The sequence below is a fragment of the Choloepus didactylus genome, chromosome 6, assembly GCF_015220235.1.
Source record: "Choloepus didactylus isolate mChoDid1 chromosome 6, mChoDid1.pri, whole genome shotgun sequence".
In the NCBI taxonomy this organism is placed as follows: domain Eukaryota; kingdom Metazoa; phylum Chordata; class Mammalia; order Pilosa; family Megalonychidae; genus Choloepus; species Choloepus didactylus.
Window position 1 is genome coordinate 128,067,910 of NC_051312.1, and position 25,823 is coordinate 128,093,732.

General features: G+C 41.4%; 1 protein-coding gene across 3 annotated transcripts in view; it reads left to right on the forward strand.

Annotated features, from left to right (window-relative positions):
- The window catches only part of DIXDC1 (DIX domain containing 1), a 77,082-nt gene that overhangs the window by 27,685 nt on the left and 23,574 nt on the right, over positions 1–25,823 (forward strand). For 2 of the 3 annotated variants that reach the window (XM_037841413.1, XM_037841412.1), the window contains 7 exons: positions 4,045–4,174; positions 7,900–8,025; positions 10,004–10,235; positions 10,852–10,959; positions 17,065–17,177; positions 18,701–18,849; positions 21,430–21,519. In XM_037841413.1, the coding sequence (XP_037697341.1) occupies positions 4,045–4,174; positions 7,900–8,025; positions 10,004–10,235; positions 10,852–10,959; positions 17,065–17,177; positions 18,701–18,849; positions 21,430–21,519 (948 nt within the window). Of the gene's footprint in view, positions 1–4,044; positions 4,175–7,899; positions 8,026–10,003; positions 10,236–10,851; positions 10,960–13,354; positions 13,816–17,064; positions 17,178–18,700; positions 18,850–21,429; positions 21,520–25,823 lie in introns of those variants that run through there. The other variant, XM_037841414.1, reaches the window with a different exon arrangement.

Below are 25,823 nucleotides of genomic sequence, written 5' to 3' on the forward strand. Positions count from 1 at the left end.
AACAAGTAGGTAAAGAGCAAATCTCAAAGAGTGCAATGGGTCACAGTTCCATGACTTCAGCTATTTCCATTTTTGTAAAATATAACATACATACAGAAAGGTGTTAACTTTCGACGTACAGTTCAACAAGCAGTTATATAGGTAATTTCAAAAATTGTTATGGGTTACAGTTCTACAGTTTCAGTTCTTTCCTTACTTTGAAATATAGGGTATATACAGAAAGGTGAAGACTTTCAAAGCACAAATCAACCAGTAGCTATAGAGCAAATTTCAAAGAATGCTATAGGTTACAGTTCCACCATGTCATTTACCTCCTTCCAGTGAGTCCAACACCCCAGCATCTAAAAATATATATATATATTTATTTATTTGTATAAAGTTTCAGTATTCACAGACCTTTGTTAAATCTTACCTTGTTTGTGACTACCCATTCTTACTTAATCTGTTTCTCCATCTTCAGGGGTGTCTAGGCAGTGAGCACCCTAACTTGTTCATATTGAAAGGGGGTGTCGACAGTATGAGGAAGGGGGCTACATCTGATTGTTGCTCTTAAAGAGGCTGTTGCCTCTGGGTTTTAGGACTTGTCTGGTATAGGAACACTCTGGTGGATTTAAGTTTCTGAGAAATAAAACTTAGTGACTCTTTTATAGAATCTCAGGTAGGGACCCAGGTATTTGGGGACTACTGTTGGTAAGGGCATGGCATACTGTGGCCATTTGGGATATCTAACTGGAGCTTGCTTAAGAGAAACCTCCAGGATAGCCTCTTGACTCTTTGTGATCTCTCAGAGCTAGTGCTTTCTTGGCACCCTTTGCCCTTTTTTCATAGCACTTGTCTCCACCAGCCTGCCAACTTTTCCTTCTCTTCCCTCTTTTCTTTCCCCCTACAAACCTCTTTGTAGGGCCTGTACTCCTTGTGCCGGACACATTGTTGAACTAAGTATGTGACACAGAAAGTCCTCAAAGAGATCAGAGTCTAACATGTCAGGGAGGGTTAGAAAAGGTTTCCCGGAAAAGATGATGCTTGAGTTGAGGCTTATGAAGAGATGGCAAGCAGGAGGTAGTGACTAAAAAGTATGGCACATTTGGGAAACTGCATATAATTTGGAAGGGCTGAGTCATGGGGAATGTATGGGAGTTGTGGGTGAAGTTGGAGAGAAGACAAGGGCTAGAGTATGATGACTTGAATGCAGTTATGGAGATTGGATTTTATCTTGAGGATAATGCGAGGTTGATGAAAGATTTTAAGCTTGAATGTGTGGTTATTGGATGGGAGGGTGTTATTAGATAAAGGGAGATTGGTTAGGAGTTTTATGCATAAGTCAGGTAATCAGTTCCCAGCTGTTACCCTTTGTACTAGTTACCCAACTGTGATCACAAATACCATGAAATAGCTTGGCTTAAACAATGGAAATTTATTGGCTCATGGTTTGGAGTCTAGGAGAAGTGCAAAATCGAGGTGACAGCAAGGCAATGCTTTTTCCCTGAAGACTGTTGCATTCTGGCACTGGCTGCTGGCAATCCTCAGTCCTTGGCTTTTCCTTCACATGGCAGTGCACAGGTCAGCGTCTTCTCCTCTTTCTTCTGGGATCAGTTGACTTCCAGCTAGTTTCTTTTCCACATGGCTTTCTTTTCATCAAGCTACCAGTAATCAGATTCACTTAGGCCACACTAACTAAAAATAACATCTTAAAAAGGTCCTATTTAAGATGGATTCACACCCACAGTAATGGATTAAGATTAAGAACATGTTTTTTTTTTTCTTTCTGGGGAGCAGAATTCAATTTACTGTACCCTTAATGCCTTTTCTGGTCTGAACTCTTTTCCCCAAGTGGTTTACACAAGAGGCACCCTTTGCCTGTCTTGTCTCAGATAGCGCTCTGGCTGTGCAATGGGAACAGACCTTGGACCTTACACATTTCATCCAGGCTCTGGGGATAGGTGTCAGCCAATGTTAAGCAGAAGGTGCAGGTACCTTTGTTCTATAAAATGAGTTTCACATCTTGACCAAAAGGGGTATGTGAAATGAGATTAAATAAGTTTCAGTGGCTGAGAGATTCCAAAAGGAGCCAAGAGGTCACTCTGGTGGGCACTCTAACGCACAATATAGACAACCCTTTTTAAGTTCTAATGAATTGAAATAGCTAGCAGTAAATACCTGAAACTATCAAACTACAACCCAGAACCCTTGAATCTTGAAGATGATCGTATAAAAATGTAGCTTATGAGGGGTGACAATGTGATTGGGAAAGCCATGTGGATCACACTCCCCTTTGTCCAGTGTATGGATGGATGAGTAGAAAACGGGCGAAAAAAAAAAAAGGCACCTAGTGTTCTTTTTTAGTTTAATTGTTCTTTTTCACTTTAATTTTTATTCTTATTAGTTTTGTGTGTGTAGTAATGAAAATGTTCCAAAATTAATTTCGGTGATGAACGCACAACTATATAATGGTACTGTGAACAGCTGATTGTATGCTTTGTATGACTGCATGGGATGTGAATATATCTCAATAAAATTGAATTTAAAAAAATGAATTTGATAGCAAGAGGCCCTTTGTAACTGTTTGGACAAAATTACTGGGTTTCAGTACCAGAACTTCTATCTCCTAGCTACGGGGACATTGGAGAAGTTATGTAACCTCTCTGAGCCTCATCCATAAAATGGAGATACATACCTACCCATCAGTGCTTTTGTGAGAATTAGATGATGATGATGAAGATAATAATGACCTTTTAGTAGGTGTCAGCTGTGTGTCAGGCCCTGCGTGAGGTACATTCATTAACTCATTAAAACATGTACAAAACAACAAAAATGGTTTGGTTCATGGTAATATGTTAAATCATCCCCCTGCCTCCTTCCTGCTGACCATTGCACTTCCTACGATTTGCCGGTAGCTGGCAGAATATTGCCTAGTACTGTTTTCCAGAGAACATTATTTATTCCCACAAATCGACATAGAAAATAATGAAGATTTGATTTAAGCTCAGGAAGCTGCCAGGGAGTAATTACTAACATCATTTCTTCAGGAAGTACTGGGGCTTAGAAAACAACTAAACTTTAACGAAATTATAGTTTAATGCAGTTATCCCTTGAACTTAATTTTTAGGTTCTGGGTCTCAGTCTGCTATAGAAACCAGGCAGAGCTATTGCCTAGATGATGACATTTTTCATGTGCTGTTTTGAGATTTAATGCCCATCTCTTGACCAAAATATCAGAATAAATACCTGAATTCAAGCTCTGTTTAATGGACAAAATAGAATATGTAAGGTTGTCAGGGGGGTGGAATGCGTTATATGCCCCTATCAGTCTGACAAGCTTCTGATCTAACAGGGCCCTAGATTTGTCTGAAAATAAATGAATACTTCCAGTCCTCAGTAATGCTGCTCTCCATAGCCTTTCTTTTTCCTTCTTTTTGTAAGTTTTAAGTAATTCAGATCCTCTTTGACAGTATAAAGCATGGATTAAACCTAACTCTATAGCAATCCCAGGATTATGGGCTCAGAGAATCAATCTTTGGGTGACTGAGATATTTCAGTTGTCTCATTCTGCTGTGGGAAAGGTGGTCCTGAGCTTGGTTTATTCTTTATTCCTGGTCCCCAAGATCAATTCTTATGAGTATCACAGCCCATCGTGCACATGGTGCATGAGTGATTGTTCCCGAGAAGCAGGGTGGGTCACTGGCAGCAGTGATTACACCCAGCAACTGCTGTGGTTCTGGCCCAGCCCTTAACCCTAGTCAAAAGAGAAAAACTCCAGAAAAGCAGGAGTCATAGTCATCAAACAGTCATCTGCTTATCTGTTTCTACCCAAGTCAGAGGTTAGTTTACCCCTGGAGATTAGCTTAAAGCTAGAGAATTTTAGCCCATGCACCAATGTCTGAACACACTACCATCTTTCTTCTTTCATTGTTTAAAGCCTCCTTCTTCTCCCTTGGGTTTAGATTGCCCACCATAGCCCAATCTCAAATCCTGCCCTAGAGGATACAGGGTAGGGGATTAGATTGATATGTAACCTTTCCCTTATTTCTACTTTTCATTTTCTAGCAACAGCTGCAGGCATATGTGGCCTGGGTGAATGCACAGCTGAAGAAGAGACCGGCAGTGAAGCCTGTGCAAGACCTGCGACAGGATCTCCGGGATGGGGTGGTTCTGGCATATCTCATCGAGATTGTTGGTCAGTTGGCCCGGATTCTACTCTAGACCAGAACATGACCTTCTTTATCCTCTATATGGCCTTCCAAGCAGAAAGGGGAGAGTGGGTTATTTCTTCTTTTAAAATAAACGGAAATGGCAGTAGAGAAGGCATAAAATACTTTCCTAAGGTTAATCCATTTATTTATTTGTCAATAAATATTGTGTGCTAGGCACTGTATTATGCTTGGGATATGATGCTGAACACAGTCTATGCTCTCAAGAACCTCTCAATCTAGTTAGGAAGACTGGAAAGTGAAGTCAACTTCATTAATATACTGTGTGGGGGGAAGCGTGGATGGGAGCTTCAGTCTTTGGGGTTCAGGGCTGGCTTGTCAGGAGAACTGATGTCTAAATTGAAGTCAGAAGTAATTTAGCCAGGGAAAAAAGATCCCTCCATGATAGTCACTACCACAATACTTCATGAAAGGGCTTTTTCTTTTGGAACCTTGGAGTTGTCAGTTTCTCTTCTTAGATGATGCCCTAACCTGACTTCTATATCATTTGTCCATAGCTCTGTTAAAATTTGTCTCACCAAATGGTGAATATTTGTGGTAATTATTTATTTAACTATCTCCTGTCTAGGCTGAGCTCTTTAAGAGCAGATACGGTATCATTTTTTCTGTGATACAACCCCTACCTAGTGCCTGGCACTTAATAAGTCCTCAGACTTACCTTTTTATTGTAATCAGCTGACTGGCTTAGAGTCCTTGAGAGATGTGGGACTTGTGTGTGGTATGGAAGAAGCCCCGTTTGCAACACGCAGCCTCTCCATGAACACCTCATTGGGAGAAATCATGGATTTATCGGAGTATTCATTTATAATAATAATAGTAATAACAGCTGCCATTTAGTGAACACTTTCTATCTCATTTGATTTCATTCCATTTAATCATCACACCCTTTGGAGACAGATATCATCCCCATTTTAAGGAAACTGAAGCACAGAAGAAAGGATTTTTATATAAATAAATGAACAAATGAATGAATTAAATAAATTCTTTGAACATTTAGTATCTGTCAAGCATTTTGCTAGCATGCTACATTATATCGGTATGATATGAGAACTACTATTGTACTCATTTTATGAGGTTTAGAGAAGCTAAACAACTTTCCAAGGTCACACTACTTAGCCAAGGTACGTAACTAAGCAAAGCAAACATACAAATCAAGATCTGCTTTCATTCCAAAGCCCATTTTAAACATTTAAGTTTAACTTATTATTTGAATAGGATATACTTGGACCAGTAGAAAATTTAGAGGATTCAAAGGGGTATAAAGTCAAAACACTTTTTTCCATTTGGTAATGGATGGTGGTGAATATAATTAACATCACTGAACTATATATTTGAAAAGGGGCTAAAATGAAAAATTTTGTTATATATATGTTGCCACAATTTAAAAAAATCAATTGTAAAAGAACAATAAATAAATTTTTAAAATTACTGATTATTCTACCTCTAAAGATAACCAATTTTTATGCATTTTCATATATATAAGATTATCTTATGTATACAGCTTTGTACCTTCTTTTTTTTTCACTTATGGTATCAAAAACATTTTCCTGTGTCACTAAAAATCTTGTAAAACAAAAAACAACAACAAATACAAAACCCTTTTTTTTCCACCTCTGTCTCCCCTCCAGTTACCCATTATCCTTCCTGTTTCTTTCTAGAGATATTCTATACATATGCAAGCACTTATGAAAATGTATTCTGAACTTCCCAAATCCCAAGTTCTTCTTAAACTCTGCACTCTATTGTGACCTTGCTTATACAGAAAAACTTCTCAGAAGATTTTGTCCTACTTTCTGAATTCACTTCCTTTTTCCCCATTCTTTCTTTAACCCACTCTTATCAGGCTTTGATCCTCCTACTCCACTGAAACTGTTCTCATCACAGCTACAGTCTCCATTTTGTCAAATTCAGTGGATGGCCTCCATACTCATTTTATCAGATTTAGCAGAATTTGATAGAGTTGACCACTCCCTTCTCCTTCAAGCAGTATCTTTACTTGTCTTCCAAGACCCTATTGACATCTGGTTTTCCTCCTTCCTCACTGACCCCTCCTTTCTGATCCCTAAATGTTGGAGGGCCCCACGTTCAGTTCTAGACATGAATATCCAACTTCCTATTCAACATCTGTACTTGGATATCTAATACGCAACTTGTCCTAATCAGAACATATGATTTACTTTCCCCTACCAATTGCTTTATTCTCCAAGTTCCTTCATCTTAATTACAGTACTGTTCACCTAGTTCTTAAAGCAAAACACTTAAAAGTTGTCCTTTATTCCCTTTGCCTTATATATCATAAACATCCTTCATGAGTGCTGTTGGCTTCCTATTCAAAATATATCCAATATCCGACTTCTCACCAGTCAACTTCTTCCACTTTAGCCCAAGCCATCTTATCTCTTATCTTGACCATTTTCAGTATCCCTGTAACTGATCTCCCTGTCTTCTTCTCTGCATAGTCTATGTCCATACAGAGTGCACATTTTAAAACATAAATTGGATCAGGTCAATCCCTTGCCTCAAACTCTCCATTGACTGCCCATTACACCTAGAATAAAATTCAAACTCCTAACTGTGGCTCACAAAGCCCTGTATGATCTGGTCTTGCCAATCTCTCTGGCCTCTCCTAGGGCTTGACTCCTTGCTCACTGTACTCCAGCCACGCTGGTTGTTGCTGTCCTTCAGCTAAGCTGAGTTCATTCCTACCTTGGGGTTTGGTACCTGCAGTTCTTCACTCTGGATTGCTTTCTCCTCAAATATTTTTTGTTTTTTTTTTAAATTTTTGCTGTGGTTACATATATACAGCATAACAGTTCCCTTTTAACTACTTTCAAGTATACAGTTCAGTGATGTTAATTACATTCACAGTGTTTTGCTACCATCACCACCATCCATTTCCAAAACTTCTTCCATTGCCCCAAACAGACTCTCTGTACCCATTAAGCATTAACTGCCCATTTCCCTCCCTCACCCCCACCTCTGGTACCCTGTAATCTTCTTTCTGTTTCTATGAATTTGTATATTCTAGTTAGTTCATATAATGAGATAATACAATATCTGTCCTTTTGTGCCTGGCTTATATGTCACTTCACATGATGTCTTTGATGTTCTTCCATGGATCAGAACTTCATTCTTTTTTATGGTCGAATAATATTCCATTGTATGTATATACCATTTCTCCTCAAATCTTAACATCCCATACTTTTTTCAAGTCTCTGCCCAAATGTATTATCAGAGAGGTCTTGATCACTCTGATTTATTTTTCCTCATAGCAATTATCACTACCTGAAATTATATTAAACATGTACTTGTTAACTTTGTTATCCATCACCCCTACTAGAATGTAAACTCTATGAAGGAAGGGACTTTATCTGTCTTGTTTATTGCTACCTCTTGGTGCCTAGAACAGTGCCTGGCACTGTAGGCATTCACTGAATATTTGTTGATGAATAAATGTACACACAGTAATTGCACTGGTACCTGGGTATAGATTTGAAAATTTGAAGGCACTAGAAAAAGGCTTTCTTTTTCCTATGTTCCATCTAAACTAAAAACATGAGGGTTTAATTCCCTTGAATACTAAAACATAATTTTAGTGCTCACATCAGATATTCCCTTCCTTTGTGTCTGGCTGCTATGAAACTTTGATGATATTCCTCCATATAATTTCATATATTTTCTCTCCTAACAGCAGGAGAAAAGCTAAGTGGGGTACAGCTGAGTCCCTGCAACCAACAGGAAATGAAGAATAACGTAGAGAAAGTGCTACAGTTTGTGGCCTCCAAAAAGATTCGAATGCACCAGACTTCTGCCAAAGGTCAGTGCCTCAGCACACCCTTGGTGGGTGGGCGTACTCAGCTTTAACCGATGATTACCGGCCTCAGAACAGCCCTTGGTTGTGTAAGGTTCTGAGTAGACTTGACAGACTTGAGTAGAAGCAGGCCTGTGGCCTCGTATTATTTTTCCATAAAGAAAGTGATCCTCTTGGGCAGAGTGATTATCAAAATCTGAGTGCTTTGGATACCTGGGTAGAGATAGAAGTTCTCTATTCATTTTAATTGAATGCAGGTTTGCTGTGAGTGTGTGTATAGGAAAATTAATGGTTAGAGAAGAATTTGCAAAATTGGGATTTTAATTTTAGAATGTCCCATTTAAGATATCAAAAGTGAAGATAGATTACTTTTCATTTTTCAAGACCTTTGGGTTTCATGACCAAGTATAATTGCAAATCATCATAGCCCACATTTTTCCCATCCAGTTTTCCAGAAGGAAAATATTTTTATAGCATTTATTTGGGCCATCACAGAACATTCTAGGCAGGATGAAAGGGGCTCTGTAATCTCTGCATACACCCTCTACTGTAGCCATGTGGCCCAGGCGGGTTTGCCAGAAGAGGACAATTCTCAGTCCAGTTGAGCCTAGGCTGCAAGGAAGACTCAGTGGAGGTGTCCTCAGAGAGCACTGGCTCTCTAGGTCTCTTGCTGCCTCACCAGAACTGACTGTTCATCTAGTTCTGTTTCAGCCTCAGTTTCTGGGCCTTGCCTGTGGGTCTGATGAGAGGTGGGTATGAGGGAGCCCTCCTTTCGTGGTGGATTATTGTTGTTCTCTGTGTTGGGGTCACTTGGTGGGGCAAATATTGACCATTGGGTGTGCCCTGTAGAGGGTATCACTCAATCCTTCTCTAAGCCTCACATGTTTAAAAGGCTATGATATTACAAAAGTAGAATTTTACCTGTTTCCTTACATTAACTTTCAGCAGACCTATCAAATTGCTTTCTGCCAGCATTTCTCTTTTTTTTTTAAGGCAAAATTTAGAGTGCTATAATATATGTGATCTAGTTCCCATGCAGACTGGGCTTGGGGGATCTGGCTCATTAAAGTTGGTTATTTTGAGGGAACAGTGCCATTTGAGACATCATTGTGTTTTACCTGGAGCTTCCTAACTAGTCTCGCTGGATTGATTTTTGTTTCCCTCCTTTTTGTTCTCCACACTGCAGCTAGACTGATTTTTTTAAGAGCACTAGACTCATACCACTCCTCTGTACCTGAGGGCCCTTAGGATAAAATCCAAAGTCCTTCCTATGGCTTCCTGTGCCACTTCTGACCTGACCTCTGATTTATTCCCCTGCGGCCTCTTCCTTCATGGCTCACCCTGCATGCTGTGCTGTAGCTATGCTGAACTTCTTTCAGTTCTTTTGCTGCAGTGTTGCTCAGTGGAAACAGTCATGCTAAAAAAAAGGAAAACTAACAGGTGAAATTAATTTTAATAATATATTTTAACCCACAATATCCAAATATTATCATTTCAACATGTAATCAATATAAAAAGTTATTAATGAGCTATTTTACATTCTTTTTTTGTGCTAAGTACTATACTTACAGCACATCTCAAATCAGGCAAGCCACACTTTTAAGTGCTCAGTAGCTGCATGTGGCCAGTGGCTCTAGACCTTCATCTACTGCTTTCTCTTCCTGGAAAATTCCTTCTATTCCTTCATCTGATGAATCATTATTCATCAGTCAAGTCACACTTTAGAACTTTCCTCCTCTAGGGATCCTTCCCTGAACCCTCTAGACTAGATAAGCCTGTACTCTGAGCTCCCCCAAAATTCTGTTCTTCTCCTATCATAACATGTTATCATTCCCTGTTGTAATTGTATCATTCTCTGTCTCCTTGTTGAACAAAGTTTTGTGGGGACACTGCCTTGCTTACCTAGTCAAATATGTATTAAATCAGTGTGTGAGTCCTCTCTCTGCCTCCCTCTTAGGACCTCTTGGTCTGTTCTGTCCCACAGATATTGTGGAAGGAAACTTGAAGTCTATCATGAGGCTAGTCCTTGCCTTGGCAGCTCATTTCAAACCTGGCTCTAGCAGGATGGTTAGCCAAAGGCGGGACTCCAGAACCCCTCTGCAGAGTCACCAACCCCACTGCGCCACTGCTGTGGCCCAGGGGGCAGCCGCGGCCCTGGCTGATGTGTGCCATGACATGTCACGGTCAGGACGGGATGTCTTTCGATACAGACGGAGGTAAGGGTAGAAAACTGGCAGTAGGGAACAGGTCCCTCTCTCTGATAGTTCGACCCTTAAATGATAACAGCACAGGCGATCACCCAAACAGCCTTTACCTTGCAAAGAAAAACATGGAGTGGAGGATGGGGAGGGCACTCCAAAAGAGAAGAGCCCTTTCTTCTAGAGATGTTTATCTTGCAGTTAGCAGAAAGTAAAGGAATCATATGTGTGATTTTTTTTTGCTCTGATGCCCAGAATTTTAAATATAGGCCTTTGGTACAGTGTGTTTTCTTCACTGGGAGATATGTGGAGGCAACGTTCCTATTCATCTGAGGGAGTCTCTACCCTGAAATGTATCCAAAAGGCCAAGCTGTCCTGGAGAGTCATGGCAGGAAATGCTTTGGGGGTTATGTGTCTGCTGAGGGAGAGTGTGACCCTGAGGTGTTACAAAGATTGGTGAAATTGCTTGGTTTTCTGTCTATCTTCCCTACTGGGTTTTAAGTATCTTTAAGGCAAGGGCTTTTGCCTTTTTCATCTTTTTATCCATGGCACTTCACAGAGTGGCAGTATTTATGGAGTTGTCTTGAACTGGAGGACTGACGCCCTCTCCTTTGTGACTGCCCTCTGACTTTAGGAACAGCAGCATGGACGAGGAAATTGAGAATCCGTACTGGAGTGTGCGAGCCCTGGTGCAGCAGTATGAAGGACAGCAAAGGTCCCCATCTGAGTCCAGCTGCTCCAGGTAATGTGTGACTTCAGGCTCTTTACCATTGCAGTTCTGGTTGACAGCTCAATCCCTGGGGATTCCCAGGGTTCAGCTTCAAGAGACAACACAACAAGCAGTAAGGCACCTAACTCTTTTCTCTTCCCCTCAGTTTATGCTTGGCTTTAAAGGGGTAATCGTCAGCACCACCTTGTGCTTTATGCTGGCAGGATGGTGGAGTCAGGTGCTGGTGAGTTCCACACATAGCAAGCTTTGTGCCAAGCCACAGTGCCAGTGCTTAGTTGTGACCACCTGGGGCATGACTGGGACCTGTCAAGCCCCAGGCCAATAGTTCTGGCACTTGCATGTCCGCCGCCAATATTTATGACATCCAGTTCCATTACATTGTCTTTGAGCCTGAATGTAACTCTAAGTTATGACCCAACAATGCTGTATAAAGCTCAAGGCAAGAGAGTAAATTGAGCAGAGTTGTCTGAGATCATTAGAATGTTTCCAACTTCATTTATTGGGCTGGGAATTGAGGCATATTAGTGTGCCTTTGAGTGGCCTAATGATGTTTGTGAATCTAGCTGAAAGGCAGTCTGTATTCCTTAGAGCTAGGTGCAGAGACCAAAACAGGACATAATGCTCTAATAAAAGCTTGATCAATTCCAAGTATAGTGGCAGAAAAGGATTACTTTCCTGGCTCATGTAAATCATGCTCCTATAAACACATCCCCAGACTATGTTAGCTTATTTCCTATCTTCACTTCATTGCTGAATCATATTTAATTTATGCTCTTGTGACCTTTTCTCTCCTACCTCCACCCAGCTTAGTTTGTTGTATTTAGCTTACCTGATTGTTCTTTGTCTTATATGTGTTTATTTGTTTTGGTTTTCTTCTTCCTATTCCTTTTCCTCATAAAATTCCATTCTATTTTGAATGACCGTTTCCTTAATTTATTGTGGTCACATGGAATTCTTTCCAGCACTTTATTTTCACATTTAATAGGTATGCTTTTTAATACATTTATTTGTTGAGGCAAAAATCACGTAACAAAATTAACCATTAAACATTTAAACATGTTCAGTTCAGTGGCATTTAGTACTTTATAATGTTGTGCAACCATCAATTCTATCTGGTTCCAAGATGCTTTCATCACCCCAAAAGGAAATCCCATACTCATTATGCAATAGTTGTGCTTTAATAAGAATCTAAACCATTTCTTCCTTGCTTGCTGCTTAGACTTTCACTTGGTACAGAATCAAAGGATGTTTGGTGGTATAATGAGAAATATTGCTTCCTGTATGTCTATAGGCCTTTTACTCCTCAGAGCCTGGTAGTGCCTGCCAGTGTTAGGGAGCAAAAAAATAAGAATATGGATTTCTTTCTGAGAGCACCAGCTTCGTTGGTTGCTGGCCATAACGCTCAGACGGGCTGTGAGACAGTGTGAATAAGGGACCCCCTGGAAATCAGGCTGCAGTGGACCAGTGGTGACAGTCTTCTAGCTGAGGGGTCAGAGGAGAATAATTTGCATTCCTCTGACTATTTTTCTCTCCTTATTTTGCCATTTTCTTCTAATGCCGACCTCTCACTCACTCTTTGGGATGTTCAGTCGGCACTGGGCCTTTTCCTCCGTGAAGTGAGCCCGCAGGAAAGGAGAGGGCTTCCCACCGCTGCCGGGGACCCAGCAGGTTTTCTGGCATATTTTGTCCCCCCGCCCCCCACTTAGGGGCCCCACCTACTGGCTCTGTGACCCATGAAGGGGCCAGGAGATCCCGGGATGTGGTTTAGGATTGGGAGTGCCTCAGAAGATGGGAAAGATAGCCCCTGGTGTCTGATCCCCTTTCGCGGCTCCTCGAGAGACGCTCTGGCGGGCCCCTGCCTGCCTGTTGCTTTGTAAACCTCAGGCCACCTTCTTACTGTGGCCAAGCAAAATGATCCTCCGAGTCGGGGAAAAATGAAAGTAGAAAAAGCCGGAGGGGAAGGTGGGAGGAGATAGGCGTTCTCCAGGGGAGACCCTGAGTCTCCACCCCACCAGTTTACTCTCTCCCTCCGCGAGCCGGGCTGAGCCTCATTTGGGCTAGACCTGCCCAGACCTCCTGTCCACGAAGGGAGAGGCTAGATTAGAGAAGGCAACGTTTCAATCCTGGGATTCTCAGGACAAGGACCACCAGACCCCTCCCGGTGATTGTACGGACCGTCGGCCCCTCCCCCGCCCTATCCCGGTGCTCCGGGTGGGCCCCCAGCCCGGCCCCGCCCCTGTCGCCGGCCCTCGCCCACCTTACCTCCGCCCAGAGCTCCTTCGGCCGCCCGGAGCCCCGGCTTGGGTCCGAGCTCGGCACTGCCTCGCAGCATGTGACAGCCTGGGAAGGGAGGGGAGGGGAGGGGAGGGGACGAGAAGACCGGGGAAGGGAGGGTTTGGGAGAGGCTGCTGCGGAGCTGGGATTACCCGCAAGCTCGCCGCGGGGAGTGTTTCTCCCTGTCGGAGATGGGTTGAGATGCCTCGGCCCGGGGGGATGCCCGGAGCCACGCGGCGGGGGAGACCAAGATGCGGCCGCCGAAGACCGGCAGCTTGCGAGGGGAGGTGGCTTCCGCGGATTCCTGGCTGCTGCAGGGCCTGAGCTGCTGGGACGGCACGCCTCAGACCCGGGAGCATCCCCACCTCTGGGGCCGAGACGCCTGGCTCTCTGTCCTTCCTACTTTCTCCCGCCATCAGAGCAAGCAGCTCCGGTAGTTAGTCTGTCCGTGGAGTCATTCTTCGGGCCCCAACGGGGGTTGACATGCCCGAATTTGAGAGCGATGTGACCCTCAGCCTCCCACTTCATCCAGGGAAGCAGGTTTGCTGAAGCCGGAGCCAGGAGGGGGACCATGGGAGGGACGCAAGTCAAATGGTGAGCTGAAGCCACTTTGGCCTCAGGGGCACGGGTGGGAGCAGGGTTAGGGCTGGAGGGGGCTGTTGGGATGGTTGGGGGGGTATATACTGGGGCTGCTGGTCAGGGATTATCACTTTAAAACACAGTGGGTTTAGGAAACTGAGCCAGCATAGGGAAGGAGGAGTGGCCTTTACCCTGTTGGTGACTCTGCCATGGGAGGGCACTTCAGGAGGGGACAGGACTCGTTTACTTATTGCCCATTTATATTTGAGAAATTGATTTGAGTCTAATTTGTTAGTATTTTTGCTGGAGTATTGCTCCTCTAATAAATTATGATTAGAGAGATGTTAGACATGTGGGAGTTAAGAAACATATCAGTAGGACCTGATATGCAATCAGTCATCCTCTGCCCTCAGGGTTATGATGGCAAGTAGGGAATTATTTGTTCATAATATAGGGACTTTAAGTGAATCAGGGAGGAGCCTAAATCATATAATGAATAAGCATTAAAATACTTTTCTCTAACCTGAGGAGAAGATTAGATTGAATGCACATTCCTCATCCGTGAATGGTGCTTCTTAGGGAGGCAGAAGATGCTGCTCTGACACATGCCTCAATAATTGTCTTCCTCCTGTCCTTTACCTTTTGACTTGGCCTTACTTTTCTGTGGCCTCTCACACTGGCAACCTTAATTCAAGAAAGAGAGATGTTGTTTTCCCTTGGCTGGGTTGCCACGCCCCCAGCGGGGTTGGATATCCAGACATCCGCCTCCTTCTGCCCTTATATGGGAGACAACTCAGGAGGGAGAAGGGAGCTGAGCCTGTGTCTGTGCTTTTAGGAAAGCAGTTTTCCAGCATCCTGGTTCACATTTCCCTCCCACCCCCACCTCACCCCCCTTCGTCTGGCACATTCCCACTGTTGCAGGCAGTGGAATGTGTGATCCATAGCACCTTGTCTGCTGAGGAGGTGTTGTTTTATTCTTTCTCAAAGAGGAGCTGTGGTTGCAGGTCTCTTTCTGCACTTGAATCCTGGGTTTCATAAGGCAAATGCTGAGTCCTAAGCAGTCATAAACCTATTCTCATGAATGACATAGAGTTCTCAGAGCAGTGCTTTTCCAGCAGCTAATTCATGTTGGCTTGGAAGTCAGATTGCCTAAGTGGTAAAAGATGGATAAGAAAGTTATGCAAAGGAACGCCCATCTCTAAATACCAGCTCTTTCCACCCGCCCACCCGTTTGGGTTGTAGATCTTTAGAGGTAGTTAAGTGACTTTCTTTATTCTGTTTGGAGTTCGTTGAGCATCTTGAATGTGTATATTCATGTCTTTCATTAAATTTGGGAAGTTTTCAGCCATTATTTCTTTGAATATTCTCTCTGCTCCTCTCTCTCTTTCATCTCCTTCTGGGTCACCCACAATGTGTATATTGGTTTGCTTGATAGTGTCTCACAGGTTCCTCAGGCTCTGTTCACTTTTCTTCATCTTTCTGCTCCTCAGACTGGGTGATTTCATTTATCTTATCATCAAGTTCACCGATTGTTTCTTCTGCCAGCTCCAATCTGCTGTTGAACCCCTCTGGGGATTTTTAATTCCTGTTACTTTTGTCCTAAGCTCTATTTGGTTCCTTTTTATAATTTCCATCTCTATATTGATATTCTCTTTGTGTTCATTTATTGTTTTCATGATTTCCTGTAGTTTTTGTCCATGTTTTCCTTGAGTTCTTTGAACATATTTAGGACCAATTTTTAAAAAGTATTTGTCTGGTCTGGATCTCCTCATCGATGGTTTCTAATGCTTTACTCTTCTTTGCGTGGGCCAGGGCTTCCTGTTTTTTGTATGTTTTGTAATCTTTTGTTGAAACCTGTACATTTTGATATTTTCGTGTTATCACTGGAATTTAGACTCTGAGGCATGTGTTCCTTATGCTTGTATCCAGCTAGTTAAGTGACTTTCTTTACTTTGAAGAAGTGAGAAACTTAAAAAAAGAAATCTGTGGTTCTAATAAGGTAGAGAACCTGTTACTGGTTGAGGTCATTCCCACCAAAACCCCTTAAACTCTTAAAACTCTGGGAGGAATAGACACTGGTGCTCAGGCTGCTTCAGAGATTTAAAAATCTCTGACTACTGCCACTGTGCTTGGCTCTTGTTTTTACTGGTTTCTAGGAAGACAAAATGTTAACTCCTGATTGTGGTTGTGAGGATTAGCCTGGGAGACTTCAAGGGCACATTAAGTGGGTCAGTGAATCCTAGACACTTTTGCTGTTGTCTGGGTGACAGATTTGGAAGGAATTCTTGAGAGGGGGCTGGGCCTACAGACCTCACAGCCCCTAAGATTGTTGCAGTGCTGATGTTCTCAAAGTGCAGTGCAAAGAAAAATGGCTCCTCAGGCTCCTTTTTCCTTATCAGGTGGAAGCATCAGCCTCACATTCCCATCTTGTCTTATAGATTTGCTGCCATTCTGGAGATTCAAAATCTTAACAGTTCCTTCCAAGGCTAGTATTTATATCCCGAACTTAAGAATTTTGTTGAAATGGTTTCTGGTGACAATTTGAAAACATCGTGGCAGAGATATAAATAACTCTAATGGGAGTAAATCCCGTAAACAGCAGTTCCCTTTACTCTCCCATTCCATAGCAGGTCTTTACCCTTTTGACATATTATCCCTCTCCTACCATATTCTAGTTCAATTGTTGATATATATATCTCTGCCCCTCTGCCCAGCCTGGCACTGTGCACACTCCAGGAATTTCTTCCCCCATACCATCCCGTTCTCTGTCCCCTCCTTTGGGATCCACTTAGAGATGATCTGCTGGGGTCACTCTGCTGGTCCTGCTTGTCTCTGTAAGAGATCAATGTCTTGGATACAGATTTTCCTTCCAGCTTCCAAAGCTACTATGATACAGCCTGTCATCAGTCATTTAACTGGGGCCTGAGGATGATAGTGGTGGTATGGGAATTAAAAACAAATACAATGTGGAGTTCTTTAGATGCTAGATTACCCATCCTTCTGATCTCTTTGTGAATTAGGCATAAAGGCACGCTTGGTGTGGAAGAGACTTCCTGGGACTAGGTCATTCATTCATTCAGCACTCATCTCATTCATTCAACAAGTTCGTCACTCAACTAATATTTGTTCTTACTGTGGGGCCAGCGTACCATGTGAGGTGTTAGGAGTAAGATGAATAAGAACATGTCTCTGGGATAAATGGTGAAAGTTGGTTTTTAATCAGTTGTTGGTAATAACTTTCTCTTCTTTTTCTTTTGATTACAGCCTGACCTCACCCAGTCCAATCCACAGTGCAAAGAGTGAGTCCATTATAACCCAGTCAGAGGAGAAGGTGGATTTTGTGCTGATTCCTTCCGAAGGAATAGAGAACAGAACAGGTACTGTCTATCAGCCTTCCCGGGCTGACTCAGGGACTAGATTTCAGATTGAAGAGCTTGGAGATCCTGACTATCTACCTACCAATTCCCTGTCCTGCCTCCTCTCTGCATGCAGGGTCAGCTCTAAAGGGCTCTGTGTCTTTGGGAGCAATTAGGTTGCTATATTCTTGTAGTATGTCCCTTCTGGTGTCCTAGCTGTCAAAAATCTTGCAACAACCTGGATAGGGCCGTCCTCATCTGATTGTCAGTAAAGTAGGAAATGACTTTGTGACAGACAGAAACCTTGTTTAGTAAACAGTTTTTATTCCTGTTTTATACAAATAATTTTAGCATTTCCCTAACTTAAATTAGGACCAGGAATATATAGTATGAGTTGAGGAGTCTGTGAGAACATCCAGGAGAGAACAGGTCTACATCAGGCTTGATATGAGGAGTACAGAAATGATAAGCAAGAGTTTCCTCTGTTTAGCCTTCCCCTTGCTCGGTTTCAACTGCTCTCCTTTATCTTACATAAACATAGAGGAAAGCGTGGAAGAAGCAAAGCAAGTGATATAGGTATTATGAGATTTTTGCACCCATAAGGGCTGTAATGAAACTAAAGCCCTCAGAAGAAAAACTGGAATTAAATTCTTCTTGCACTGCTCCCCCTCTAGCCCTGACTTTAGTACCAAATAGCGAGTCATGTTCCTGAGTCTGAAACTTCTGGGGCCCTGGGGAAGGAGGGGGAGAGCATTTATTGAGTGCCTGCTCTGGGCCAGGCACCACCAGATCCTGCACATAAGTTACCGCATTCCATCTTCACAACAACCCAGAAGGATTGTAACTTGTCTTACAAATGAAGAAACGTGCTCAAATAATTTATATACTGCTGTGTTCCATAATGTGTTTGAAATGACTGTCCATGCAGTTAGGTACAATAAAATAGACAAGGAAACCAGGGCAAAAGGACTATAAAGGGAGGAAAAGAAAACTAAACCATGTTTGTGCAAGTATGCTTTCACTGATTTCTTTCCTGAGTGACTAACACAATGTTATATGTGAGAGAGGTTCAGTTATTATGGGTGAATGGTCAAAGGAGTATTGATTTAATCAAGGTTTCCCCTCTAAAGCTCCAAAGCAACCAATAGGAATTTTATTTTCATTGCACCTGACAGCTCCTCTCTGTACCTGGCAGAATCAGGTTCTGGGAATCCCAGTTCTAGAGAATTAAAAGTAAAATCTATGTGTCCCATTCCAAGACTCCCAGGGAGAGAGTCTTACTGCTTCCTAAGGGTTCTGAAGAGGAACTAACAAAGTAGTACTGTCAAATACTAAGAGTAACTGATGCTTTGAGAGCAGGGATCCCGAGTTTACAACCAATACTTTATGCCTCACAACCCCACCTGGTGGAGAGTCCAGTTTGTGCGGTGAGGACAGGTTCAGAAGGCAGGTGACCTGAACCAGTGAATGCTACTGTGAACGCTTTCTGCCGGAAATTTCAGTTTTCATCAACATGAACTGTACTCCGTCCTTTCATTTTGTAGAGGAGACAGATTCTCCATTATCCCGAGACTGGCGACCAGGGAGCCCAGGAACTTATCTGGAGACCTCATGGGAAGAACAGCTGTTGGAACAACAAGAACATTTAGAGAAAGAAATGGAGGAAGCAAAGAAAATGATATCAGGACTACAGGTAGCTTTCCCTTGTAGTGTGTCCTGGGTGCACCAATTGATTATTATTTTTAAATCACTAATATCAATTGAAAATCAACTGATTTTAGTTTTATAGATCAGGGTTGCAGGGAGGAGCTTAGGTAGAAGGAGATAGTACACGAAGAGCAGGATATTCCTTTCTCACGAGTACTCTTAAAAGGACTTTATGGACTCTTGCGTAAGCATATCTGTTAGGATTTCCACAAGTCCAGGAGCCATTATCAACCCCTACCAGATTCCTACTCTGGCTCTCTACTTCACAGGTGGGTTTCTCGCTTTTATGTGGGTGCAGATCTGTAATTGCAGATTTCACCAAAGAATGGCACTGTGAATAGTCAAGGATTTTCTCCTAGGAATTCTCTGGCAGTGGGGTGTAAGAGCCAGCAATGTTGTCAGGATTCCATTTGAGTCTAGCTAAGGGACTTAAGCTTATTCCTAATGCATTTGCAAGTGGATGCCAAGGCATTATGATCAGGTAGAAGTCTTCCTTGAGCCACAAAGCCCTTCAGTTTTAACTATACCTGCATTGCCGGCTCAGCAATCCCCAGGGACTGACTGACCCACTTGACATGGTTTCTAGCCTGAATGACCCCCACAATCCTCTCTTTGTGTGTCTGTCCCCATTTGGAGGGAGCCCTTGTAATGTGCTGATGACCCTGAAATTTCCTAGGAATATTCCTTTCTCTTTGTGCTGGGAACTGCACTGCTTCTGAATTGTCAAATATTTATGGACACGTAAACAAAGCCCACTTTATGTGTGTGGCTCTGGCAGCCGGCAGGCGGTGGAGGGCTTGCTCCCAGCCAGCTAGCTACAGGGTGGGGACACAAAGGGTTCCTAAAGAAAAGAGGAGATTGGTGCTGCGGTAAAATAATTTGCATAATGTCTGCCCCAGGAACCGAGAAGGGTTGTAGGAATGTTTACTTGCCTAAATATTCCCATGGAGAGTTGTTGGTTTTCCCCCATTTGCTCCGTATTTTTAAAATGTCTGGCTTGTGAAGCCATTTAGATCCCTTTTCTGCCACTCCATTAAGGAATACCTTAATGGAATGGTTATTTGTGCTGTGCTTTAATAGGAAGTACTCCATGAAGAACTTTGAGATTATATTCTACCAAGTTTTTCCCAGGATATTATATGAAAATAGATATCCATCAGTTTGGCTCCTAGTTTGGTTTGCATTTCTGGGAGAAGCCTAGGAGAAATCTGATGGCAGATTAGATAGAAAAAGAAAAGAACTGACAGGCAGAAAGTCAGCATCCTAATAGTCCCAACAAACAGAAGAGTTTTAATGCAAGCCACATGATCACAATGAGAATTCAGTTCCATTGTAGAATACAAAGGGGCTCACAGTGTCCTCTGGGCTTCTTAACTCTTTCAGTGATGAACAAGTAGCATGCTAAGCCACATCCAGAATTTCTGACTTACAGGAATGCCTTAATTAGAGCTCTTGAACAAACAGTTTGTCATTAGAGTCAATATTTCTATAATATTGCTCTCCCTTAGCTCCTTGCAATCCTGCAGCTTTTTATATATGCCTGGACCCCTGCAACAATACAATGGGATAACCAAATTCATTTAATTTATTGAAATTTTATTTAGTGCTTGGTAGACCAACCATAGACTGGATTGAAAAATGTTCTTTATATTTAAACACTTGTGATATAATTTGGGTTATAGTTATTGAAACAGGATTTAACCTCTGTAACTGTTCTCTTTTGATTGACTTTGACCAAATCAAGATATAAAATGAGGACACCTGTTTCGATCTTAAACTGAAAGGTCTGAGTTGATGGCTCTGATAATACCTACCTGCAAGGGTGGATCCTTTTTTGGGTTTTATGGGTCCTAAAGGCATACAATTTCGGAGGACTTCTTTAAGAATAAAATTACAAGATTATGAATACAGTAATAGATATAGGGCCTTGAAAGGGGTTCCTGCAAGTGATGGGGGCCCTGAAGCTTGAGCTTCCTTAGCTTCAGGGTAAATCAGCCCCACCCCTCCACTCACTGATATGCCAATGAAAACAATGCCTGGTGTAGGGAGTTCAATGACGACATGGCTGCAAATATGTTTTTTTCTTATTCTACCCAGGTTGCCTTCAGGACTAAAAAAAAAAATGCAGAATTTTTAAAACAAACAAAAATCAAACAAACCCAAGTCAGTACTCTAAACATTTTCCAAATTATTCATTATAATAAACTGTAAGCCAGGATAATTCTACACTGCTTTTTGTTCACTCTATGGCTGGTAAAATTCAGTTGGAGCAGCTCTGATTTGAAATGTTTTGCAATTCTGAAAGGGAGGTCCATTTTTAGATTTTCTTGGAGCAGAGGATTCAGGAGTATCCAAGTTAATGAAAGAGGCCTAGAGCATGGGCTTGACCAGAGAACTCCAAATAGTCCCAAGATAGCAGTTAAGTGTCTAAGGAACAAAAATTACTGAGGAGATTTCTAGAGGAAACTGGGTTATGATTTCATTTTGGTGTGAGCTTGCCATGCCCAACTCTGTGCTGAGTTTTCTGACGGGGGTTAAGTTTCTTTCTACCTTTGTGATTATTCAGGCCTTGCTGCTTAATGGATCCTTGCCTGAAGATGAACAGGAGAGGCCCTTGGCTCTTTGTGAACAAGGAGTCAATCCGGAGGAACAGTTGGTGAGCTCCCTCTTTTGTAACTGGATACTAAATAATCAGTCTTGTGTGTTTGATTTATTTTTAGGATGTGACACTGTTGACCACGCCTTCTTGATATACTTTCTTCCCTAACCCCAGCTATCCTGGTTTCCTTCTACCTTTTTGACTCCTGTTTCCTTCTTTCTTTCATTCATTCAATTGACAAACATTTACTGAGTGCCAACTATGTGCCAGGTAGTGTATCAAGGTGCCAGAGACAGAGTAGTGAACTAAGGAGACCTAAAGTCCCCATCCTTTGGAATTTACATTTAGGTTGATCCTGATCAAAGCAATGGGTACTCTGCCCACTATGCTCAAATGACCAATTTCTGAGACACCAGGGTTTCAGTGTAAGAGTTTATTGCTAGGTGGGAAGCAGGAGATCAGATGGCCTATCAACCTGAAAATCTGTCTCCTGAACTGCAGTAATTTTGATAGTTTTATCATATCAACAGATAGGCAGGTTTTAGGATAATAAGCACAATGGTTTGAAATGACAAGGTTAGAGATGATCTAATTATTGAGCATGCACAGATTGATTACATGCTTGGTCACAGAACGTATGTAAGAAAATGGCAGCCTTGATATGATGATGGGTGTGGTTTTTAGTATTAAAATGAGGTATAGGTCACTTATAGTTTAAAGTTTAAGCTACTTCATATTTCAGGTGGGCCAATTTTGGTTAGATCTAGCTCTGTCTAACAAGATAGCTTTGGAATTGGGGTGGGTTGGTTCTGGGATGACTCAAGGCCCTTCATTAATTAACATTAGGGGCCTTCTTTAGTGGTCATAAGACCCTAAAATTGAAAAACAGGATAAGGGAGTATAAGTGAGGGTCAGTCACAAGGTTTTTACAATCACAACATAAAATAGATATACAGTCATTATCAGAGATCAAGGCAGAGAAATTCCTTTGAGGTGCAGAAACTTCTAAGCTTGAGGAGTTCCCATTTATCTATTTTTTTGTTTTGTTGCTTGTGCTTTGGGTGTAAAGTCTAGGAAGTGGCCGCCTAATACAAGTTCTTGAAGATGTTTTCCTACATTATCTTCTAGGAGTTTTATGGTACTTTCTTTTATATTGAGATCTTTGGTCCATTTTGAGTTAATTTTTGTGTAGGGTGTGAGGTAGGGGTCCTCTTTCATTCTTTTGGATATGGATATCCAACTCTCCCAGCCCCATTTGTTGAAAAGACCATTATGACTCAGTTCAGTGACTTTGGGGGCCTTATCAAAGATCAGTCGGCCATAGATCTGGGGGTCTATCTCCGAATTCTCAATTCGATTCCATTGATCTATATGTCTATCTTTGTGCCAGTACCATGCTGTTTTGACAACTGTGGCTTTATATTAAGCTTCAAAGTCAGGGAGTGTAAGTCCTCCCACTTCGTTTTTCTTTTTTAGAGTGTCTTTAGCAATTCGAGGCATCTTCCCTTTCCAAATAAATTTGAGAACTAGCTTTTCCAAGTCTGCAAAGTAGGTTGTTGGAATTTTGATTAGGATTGCATTGAATCTGTAGATGAGTTTGGGTAGAATTGACATCTTAATGACATTTAGCCTTCCTATCCATGAACATGGAATATTTTTCCATCTTTGAAGGTCCCCTTCTATTTCTTTTAGTAGAGTTATGTAGTTTTCTTTGTATAGGTCTTTTACATCTTTGGTTAAGTTTATTCCTAGGTACTTGATTTTTTTAGTTGCTATTGAAAATGGTATCTTTTTCTTGAGTGTCTCTTCAGTTTGTTCATTTCTAGCATATAGAAACATTACTGACTTATGTGCATTAATCTTGTATCCCGCTACTTTGCTAAATTTGTTTATTAGCTCTAGTAGCTATATCGTAGATTTCTCAGGGTTTTCTAGATATAAGATCATATCATCTGCAAACAATGACAGTTTTACTTCTTCTTTTCCAATTTGGATGTCTTTTATTTCTTTGTCTTGCCGGATTGCCCTGGCTAGCACTTCCAGCACAATGTTGAATAACAGTGGTGACAGCGGGCATCCTTGTCTTGTTCCTGATCTTAGAGGGAAGGCTTTCAGTCTCTCACCATTGAGTACTATGCTGGCTGTGGGTTTTTCATATATGCTCTTTATCATGTTGAGGAAGTTTCCTTCAATTCCTACCTTTTGAAGTGTTTTTATCAAAAACGGATGTTGGATTTTGTCAAATGCTTTTTCAGCATCTATTGAGATGATCAATTGATTTTTCCCTTTTGACTTGTTAATGTGTTGTAATACATTGATTGATTTTCTTATGTTGAACCATCCTTGCATGCCTGGAATAAACCCCACTTGGTCATGGTGTATGATTTTTTTAATGTGTCTTTGGATTCGATTTGCAAGTATTTTGTTGAGGATTTTTGCATCTATATTCATTAGGGAGATTGACCGGTAGTTTTCCTTTTTTGTAGCATCTTTGCCTGGTTTTGGTATTAGATTGATGTTAGCTTCATAAAATGAGTTAGGTCGTGTTCCATTTTCTTCAATGTTTTGAAAGAGTTTGAGGAAGATTGGTGTCCGTTCTTTCTGGAAAGTTTGGTAGAATTCCCCTGTGAAGCCACCTGGCCCTGGGCATTTATTTGTGGGAAGATTTTTGATGACTGATTGGATCTCTTTGCTTGTGATGGGTTGATTGAGGTCTTCTGTTTCTTCTCTGGTCAGTCTAGGTTGTTCATATGTTTCCAGGAAATTGTCCATTTCCTCTACATTATCCAGTTTGTTGCCATACAGTTGTTCATAGTATCCTCTTATAATTTTTTTAATTTCTTCAGGATCTGCAGTTATGTCACCTTTTTCATTCATTATTTTGTTTATATGGGTCTTCTCTCTTTTTAATTTTGTCAGTGTAGCTAGGGGCTTGTCAATCTTGTTGATCTTCTCAAAGAACCAACTTTTGGTGATATTTATCCTCTCTATTGTTTTTTTGTTCTCTCTGTCATTTATTTCTGCTTTAATCCTTGTTATTCCTTTTCTTCTACTTGGTTTAGGATTGGTTTGCTGTTCGTTGTCTAGCTTCTTCAGCTGATCCATTAGTTCTTTGATTTTGGCTCTTTCTTCCTTTTTAATATATGCGTTTAGTGCTATAAATTTCCCCCTCAGCACTGCTTTTGCTGCATCCCATAGGTTTTGGTATGTTGTGTTCTCATTTTCATTCGTCTCTATATATTTAGCAATTTCTCTTGCTATTTCTTCTTTAACCCACTGATTGTTTAGGAGTGTGTTGTTTAACCTCCAGGTATTTGTGAATTTTCTAAGTCTCTGATGGGTATTGACTTCTAATTGTATTCCACTGTGGTCAGAGAATGTGCTTTGAATAATTTCAATCTTTTTAAATTTACTGAGGCTTGTTTTATGTCCCAGCATATGATCTATTCTGGAGAAAGTTCTGTGAGCACTAGAAAAGTATGTGTATCCTGGTGATTTGGGATGTAATGTTCTGTATATGTCTGTTAAATCTAATTCATTTATCAGATTGTTTAGGTTTTCGATTTCCTTATTGGTCTTCTGTCTGGTTGATCTATCTATAGGAGAGAGCGATGTGTTGAAGTCTCCCACAATTATTGTGGAAACATCAATTGCTTCCTTTAGTTTTGCCAGTGTTTCTCTCATGTATTTTGTGGCACCTTGATTGGGTGCATAGACATTTATGATTGTTGTTTCTTCATGTTGAATTGCCCCTTTTATTAGTATGTAGTGGCCTTCTTTGTCTCTCAAAACACCCCTGCATTTAAAGTCTATTTTATCTGAGATTAACATTGCTACACCTGCTTTCTTTTGGCTGTAGCTTGCATGAAATATTTTTTTCCATCCTTTCACTTTCTATTTCTTTGTGTCCCTGTGTCTAAGATGAGTCTCTTGTATGCAACATAATGATGGTTCATTTTTTTTGATCCATTCTGCGAATCTATATCTTTTAGTTGGGGAGTTTAATCCATTTACATTCAACGTTATAACCGTGAAGACTTTCCTTTAATCAGCCATCTTATCCTTTGGTTTATGTTTGTCATATATATTTTTCCCCTCTTTCTATTAATACCCTTTATTGTACCCATACCGAATCTCTTTAGTACTGAACCTTTCTCCAAGTTTCTCTGTCCTTTCTTTGTTTCTCTGTCTATAGGGCTCCCTTTAGTAACTCCAGTAGGGCAGGTGTCTTGTTAGCAAATTCTCTCAACATTTGTTTGTCTGTGAAAAATTTAAGCTCTCCCTCAAATTTGAAGGAGAGCTTTGCTGGATAAAGTATTCTTGGTTGGCAATTTTTCTCACTCAGAATTTTAAATATGTCG